At 33.8% G+C, this 6996-nt stretch overlaps 1 protein-coding gene across 1 annotated transcript; it reads left to right on the plus strand.

The window, feature by feature from the left end:
* The first annotated feature begins 1849 nt into the window (after nucleotides 1-1849).
* Nucleotides 1850-6191, plus strand: LOC108476026 (calcium-dependent protein kinase 26). The gene is made up of 9 exons (XM_017778077.2): nucleotides 1850-2183; nucleotides 2497-3337; nucleotides 3657-3800; nucleotides 3882-4034; nucleotides 4184-4299; nucleotides 4555-4722; nucleotides 5037-5261; nucleotides 5470-5620; nucleotides 5933-6191. Exons 2-8 carry the CDS (start codon nucleotides 2560-2562, stop codon nucleotides 5590-5592), a joined length of 1707 nt encoding a protein of 568 aa, XP_017633566.1. The 5' UTR covers nucleotides 1850-2183; nucleotides 2497-2559; the 3' UTR covers nucleotides 5593-5620; nucleotides 5933-6191.
* The last annotated feature ends 805 nt before the right edge of the window (nucleotides 6192-6996 follow it).

Genomic DNA, 6996 nt, shown 5'->3' on the forward strand with positions numbered 1-6996 from the left:
AGGTTCAGGTTCATGGGCATCCTCTCACTGATTATTGGTTTTATTATTAATTTGATTCTTAAATTAGACTCTAATTCCAGATTGGTCATTCAAAGTTTTTTTTCAGGAGTAAGTCTTATACTATATATCAATTTCATCCCTTATTCCAAAAACAATATCAACCAATAAAAACGTAACATAGTAACATATTATTGTTAGATACCGTGCACTTTTAGTGTAAAACAAAACGAAATAGCAATAATCCCTAATTATTTCATTCACGATAATTTCTCTTTAAAAAGACATTATTTTTTTTCGATTTTGTAAAATTTAAGTTTGACATTGTTTAAATTAGATTGATTTATTTATCACTCAATCTAGTGATTATCTAATTTCATGTTATAGGATCCCATTTATCCAATATAGCAACTTGGATAAAATTATCTAAATAAAGGCAAAAGTTTTAGGAATTAGGATCTTCTTCGCTGCTAAGGAAAGCTTTAAATTAAAATAATGTAAAGAACGAGTGTTCCCTGTTCAGCCATTGACTTTTAGGGTAGCTTTAGAACATGGGATTGGATACCTTTTTTTTTCCCAATTTTCTTTTTATCTAATTTTAAAAATAATTATATTTTTCAATAAATATGATTATGTCATATATATATATAGATCTACGTATGCTCTGATACAGATACATTATTTTTTTGTTTTGAATTGGAAAAAAAAAGTCAATGAGTAAAACAAAAGAAGGGTAAATTAGTCAAAGTGTGTATGCAAAGGGAAACTTCATGGTTCAAACTTGAAGCCATGATGAGCCCATGACAGTAGGAGGAAAGACAATTCAAAACAGAGCTGCCTGTAAGCTGTATTATAGTTTCAAGTTCAACTTTCAAGACGGCTATAAAAATTGCTTGTTTTGACCAAAACAACCTTAGGAAAGACATTGTAGTAAACTCACTAACATTTTGCTCCACGTGTACAACACGTACCAATCAAATAACTACGAACTCCTACGTTGCCGCGATTCTCCTAGCTTTCGAGAAAAGGTCAACATTGAGAATCGATGGTTTACTGAGTTTAGTTTTCTTACCCTTTTTTATCCTTCAACTCCATTTAGTCCTATACTTAAAAAAGTTAAAAATAAAGTTAGTCCTAATTTATCGATTTAAAAATTCTAATTCAATTATTAAAATTATAAATAATTTTTTATCAAAATCTATCAATATTTTATATCGATTAGACTATCCTCATATGATGTGACATATGAATTAACAAAAAATATATTAGGTTGGCAAATTTTAACTGAAATTACTAATAGTTATAATAATTGGACATTCTTAAATTGAAAAAGTGAAAAGATGGAATTTTTAACTTTTAAAGTACAAGTATTAAATTTCAAAATTTGTCAAAGTATAGGGACTAACAACATGTTTTAACCAATTTAAATCAACCCTTAAACTTCAAGATGATTGTTGTACCAATTGCATTTTTAACTTTTAAAGTACAAGTATTAAATTTCAAAATTTGTCAAAGTATAGGGACTAACAACATGTTTTAACCATTTTAAATCAACCCTTAAACTTCAAGATGATTGTTGTATCAATTGCATTCTTTTGTTAATCTAGTCATCAATTAGGCATTAAACATCCTTCCGAATATGGCGTGAAGCATATTTAAAATAAGTAGATCAAATTGTAAATACATTTGTATCTATCACATTGATAAGTTGGATATAAACAAGTGGCAGGATGAATTTAGGAATTGAACCACAGTTTGAGGATTTTCTACGAAATTAACCCTTTTAAAATAATTAACATTTAGTTTATTATTATTTTTATCAAATTAAAAAAATATAATGTATTTTTTCTTGCACCGCATAATAATAATTTAGCCGGTAAGAAAAATAAAGCCGCGTTTTTTAAAGGGCTTTGAGGCGAAAGAAAGAAAGAAAGAAAGAGGAAAGCGAGGAGAGTTAGCTGGTCAGCACTCAACAAGCACGATGGTTCTTAGAAACAGTACCTAAAAACAACAACAAAATCAGAATCTTAATTCAAACATTAAAAAAAAAGCCTTCACCAGCTGGTTCCTATGGACGTATTTACAATCGTTTATATTCATCCACTTTAGCCATTTCCTTCAATCATCTCTTTTTTCCCCCCTTATCCTTTTTTGTCTTTCTTCATTTTCTTTTCACTCCAAAACTGGTACTTGATCTTTCTCTCCCTTTCATCTTCTTATATTGATTGTTATTTATGTTTAGATCTTTGGGTGTTTGATCTTTTTTCTTTTAGCTCTAGAAAGGTGCTGACTTTGTTTACTTACTTTTTTTGGTTTAGTGGATATTAGTGAAAAAAGAAATCACTTTTTCTTTTCTTTTTTTTTTCCTTTTTAATTCCGATACTCTGATCTGATATGAGATTCTTTTGATGCTTAGATTTGTGGTTTATGCATGAAAAATTTGTGATATTTTTTGAAGTTTCAGTTCTGGGATTATTGAAAGTTCACATTTTTTTTCAGTGTAATTGATGAGATATCATTGGATGAGGAAAATAGAGTTGTGGGGGAAATATTGATTGTTTCATGGGCAATACATGCCGTGGATCTTTAAAGGGGAAACTTCATAAGGGCGACAATCAGCCCAAAGACCATTGTTCTAGCCGCAACAACACTTCTTCCGGCCGTTCAACCACCACCACCGATTATTCCCCTTCTACTTTAAACTCTCAACAACTGATTGCTCAAGAATTCTCCAAAGAAACCAACCAAAAAGAAACCCATTTGCCTGTCATTAACCCTACCAAGAAAGACAACAACAATAACACCATGAGACGTGGTATTGATCACCAGGCTTACTATGTTTTGGGTCATAAAACACCCAACATCCGTGACCTTTACACTTTAGGTCGTAAGTTAGGACAAGGACAGTTTGGGACTACTTACTTGTGTACTGAGATCTCTACAGGCACTGAGTATGCCTGTAAGTCTATATCCAAAAGGAAGTTGATCTCCAAGGAGGATGTGGAGGATGTTCGGAGGGAGATTCAGATAATGCACCATTTGGCTGGTCATAAGAATATTGTGACCATTAAAGGTGCATACGAGGATACTTTGTATGTGCATATTGTGATGGAGCTTTGCTCTGGAGGTGAATTGTTTGATCGGATTATCCAGAGGGGGCATTACTCCGAGAGGAAAGCAGCTGAATTGACTAAGATCATTGTTGGGGTTGTCGAGGCTTGTCATTCGCTCGGGGTTATGCATAGAGATTTAAAGCCTGAGAATTTCTTGTTAGTTAACAAGGATGATGATTTCTCTCTAAAGGCCATTGATTTTGGACTCTCAGTCTTCTTTAAACCCGGTAAGCAATGAAATGTTCTTACTTAATGTTGCAAGTTTATGTTTTTATGGATTTGAAGCAACTTTAAGTAGCTGGAGGCTGGAGCATATACCAAGTCATTAGTGGAGAATCATTTTTCAGGACACATTTAATTCGATGCTTGCTCCTCTTTTATTAGGTCTATTACCTGATCTTGTTTAACATTTGGACTTAATAATTAAAGAGTCAAATTTTCTTATTTTAGCGAGTCATGCAGTAATTTCAACCCCTTTAGTATATAATGAAACCGATGTCGTCTGGAATAAAGTTTATTGATATAATGTGTGGTTTGCAATGTTAGGCCAAGTTTTTACCGACGTGGTTGGCAGTCCATATTACGTTGCTCCCGAAGTACTTCTCAAACATTATGGACCAGAAGCAGATGTATGGACTGCAGGAGTTATACTCTATATATTGCTAAGTGGTGTGCCACCATTTTGGGCAGGTATTGATGATGTTTTTTTGGCTCTATAGAATTTTTAAGTAATTCTTATACTTACGACTATTTGTCTGTCATTTTTTTCAGAAACACAGCAAGGAATATTTGATGCAGTGTTAAAAGGACATATTGACTTTGATTCAGACCCTTGGCCCCTAATATCTGATAGTGCAAAAGACCTAATTCGAAAGATGTTATGCTCTCGACCTTCAGAGCGACTGACTGCTCATCAAGTATTATGTATGTAACATTTACCACCTCTCTATTATTATCCAAGTTAGTGTTAATGAAATGAAAAACCCAACGGATCTCTCCATATTTGCTAGTCGCTTAACTTGGGGTGTTCAAAATGTTTCTGAAACTTAAATTGTGCCTTTTGTATTGTTTAGGTCATCCTTGGATTTGTGAAAATGGGGTTGCTCCTGATAGGGCCCTGGATCCAGCTGTACTTTCTCGCCTCAAACAATTCTCTGCAATGAATAAACTAAAGAAGATGGCTTTACGGGTAAGACTCTTGAGAAATGTATGCGCCTGAGTCTGCGTCTGTGACCTGTCTGTGCATTGCGAGAGAAGAAACAGGATATATATGTAAAACTAGGATCCTGTCTAATGAGTCACACGATGTTTTCTTTGTGTCATTAAGGCCTAATACAAAATCAGTGCAGCAAAAGCAAGCTGTTTCTCATTAAACATGCTCTTTTTTAGAGTTAATGTGGTCAACTTGTTCTGAAAGTAAGCTCCACCATTTTGTTACTATCAGGTAATAGCTGAAAGTCTTTCTGAGGAGGAGATTGCTGGTTTAAGAGAAATGTTTACGTCTATGGATACTGATAACAGTGGTGCAATCACATTTGATGAACTCAAAGCTGGTTTGCGAAGATACGGCTCTACCTTGAAAGATACAGAGATAAGGGACCTTATGGATGCAGTAAGTTTGTTTGGTCTGAATATTTGGTTCTTAATCTTCAGCTTCCTTAATAAGTCTTCATATTGCTTCTTATTCATTTGGTCTAATTGGCTAAATGTCAATTATATGTTTTCATGAATTTATGCGGGATAGCAGATAGCTTGGTATAAAAGGCTAAGTCATATGATTGAGAATGCTTGTTTTTAAAAATACTTTTGTACAAGGGTGGCAATGATTTAATGACATGCGTAGTTACTGTACTTTGTTATGTTATTTCCTGTATTAGTTGCAAGTTTGCAGCCTGATCATCTCTGCTCTCGTTTATTTGTTTTCAGGCTGATGTCGATAATAGTGGGACCATTGATTATGGAGAATTCATAGCTGCAACAGTTCACCTTAATAAACTAGAGCGTGAGGAGCATCTCGTTGCTGCATTCCGATACTTTGATAAGGATGGAAGTGGGTATATTACAGTTGATGAGCTTCAACAAGCTTGTGCTGAGCATAACATGACAGATGTTTTGCTCGAGGATATAATCAGAGAAGTTGATCAAGATAATGTTAGTCATATTCTCGAGCTAGCTGATTTGTTTCATCAATTTTTATAGTTCTTGTCTTATATGGTTGAGTAAATGGTAATAGCAGGGAACAATGTCTAAGTACCTTTGCAGGTCCTTGATCCTCATTGCACCTCTTTTTTCAGTTGGAATAGGTCTTCTTTTTTATCCTTTGACCGATGATTTAAGTTTTGATTTTCTTCTTCTACAGGATGGAAGAATCGATTATGGTGAATTTGTTGCCATGATGCAAAAAGGCAATGCAGGAATCGGTAGACGAACCATGCGAAACAGTGTGAATATAAGCATGAGAGATGCCCCAGGTGCTATGTAATGTCTAGCTGTGCACACATCATGTACAGGTAAGCAACTTGCATCGGAGTCGGCTTAGGTTAAAAATTGGATTAAATGGACATTTCAACTCACTTTGGACCTTGAAATTAGAAATGGTCTGCAACAGTGTAATTCTAAAGACTCAGTGCAATCATAGGCGATGAACTGTTCGAGCCTAGCTTGACCACTTATCTAATCTACTCGTTCAATTAGCTTATAGAAATGTTGTGATACTTGCTATGATTGTGCATTTAATTTGTACGGATTGAGAGACTTCTTCCATTACCGGACTGTTTAACCTTATGCGATTTATATGGTACTAATTTTCAGTTTGTTGGCAGATTGTACAGCAGATCCAGAAGATGATGACTCATGACAAAAGCGATTGGGAAACGGTTTTGGTTTGTGCATGCTCCAGGACGGGTTTCTTGATGTTGTTTGTTTGAGCATTAGAGAGATGCTGTTGGTTTATGGAATGCCATAGGTTTTGTAAAACTTTGAGGAGTGTGGAAGTGTTAAAGTTATTCAAAATTACCAAGCTCATTAGTTATGTCTTTGATTGATGTTTTTTCAGTATGATTTTTCGAAGATTTGCAGAAATTGTGCTTCGATACTGCTGCCCTTTTTTTTCCCTGTATGCTTATTGCCTTTTCAGCTTTATATTCCCAACGTTTTTACCAGGTCATTAGTTTTAAATGCTGGAAAGGTGAAACTAGTAAAAGTATCATAGAGGTCTTTGGCAAAATTTATCCTCAGTTTAAGCATTTAGCCTAAAATATAAAATCCCAGAATTATTAGGAAGGAAGCCAGCCAGCATATATTCCAAGAAAATCACTTTATATGAGCTGATTGATATTGAGTCACCATCAAAACTCAAGAATCAAAACCATGGGTGAGATTCCCCTTTCTGGGATCAACTTTAAAGCAGCAAATTTATATTAGATTAGCAGAATATACTTGTTGCATAAATGCCTTATGTTTTACACAATCTTTGATTTCCATGAATTCATATTTAAAGTTGGAATTTATAAATGTTTCAATAAGTATATGCTGCCACATTTTATAGGATCTTGAGAAATGTAATTTTCACTAACACAAATTACCCTTCTTTGCGGCTTAATTTGACTTTAACACTAAGTAATCTGCCACTAAATTTATTTCTTTTTACAAAATATTTAGAAAAAATATAACACCATCACATTTAAACCTGAAATACTATAGTCTTGAAGTCTTACTTTTATTGTTTTAACTAAAATTTATTTACTTTTTGCATAATTTTTATAAATATGTTTTAACCAACCAATACTATGATTTGGTATATATATAATTGCTAATAATGATTGAAAAAAATTATTTTAAGCATTTGCTCCTATAGCCCCCCAAAACTATAGCTTCAAATAAGAAC

The sequence above is a fragment of the Gossypium arboreum genome, chromosome 3 (assembly GCF_025698485.1).
Source record: "Gossypium arboreum isolate Shixiya-1 chromosome 3, ASM2569848v2, whole genome shotgun sequence".
In the NCBI taxonomy this organism is placed as follows: domain Eukaryota; kingdom Viridiplantae; phylum Streptophyta; class Magnoliopsida; order Malvales; family Malvaceae; genus Gossypium; species Gossypium arboreum.

What these genes read in the sequence shown, in the direction of transcription:
- LOC108476026 (XM_017778077.2), top strand. Translation starts at nt 2,560, where the DNA reads ATGGGCAATACATGCCGTGGATCTTTAAAGGGGAAACTTCATAAGGGC. An exon ending in TGTGCCACCATTTTGGGCAG is followed by an intron (nt 3,801 to 3,881) that starts GTATTGATGATG and finishes CATTTTTTTCAG; the next exon opens with AAACACAGCAAGGAATATTT. An exon ending in GACTGCTCATCAAGTATTAT is followed by an intron (nt 4,035 to 4,183) that starts GTATGTAACATT and finishes TGTATTGTTTAG; the next exon opens with GTCATCCTTGGATTTGTGAA.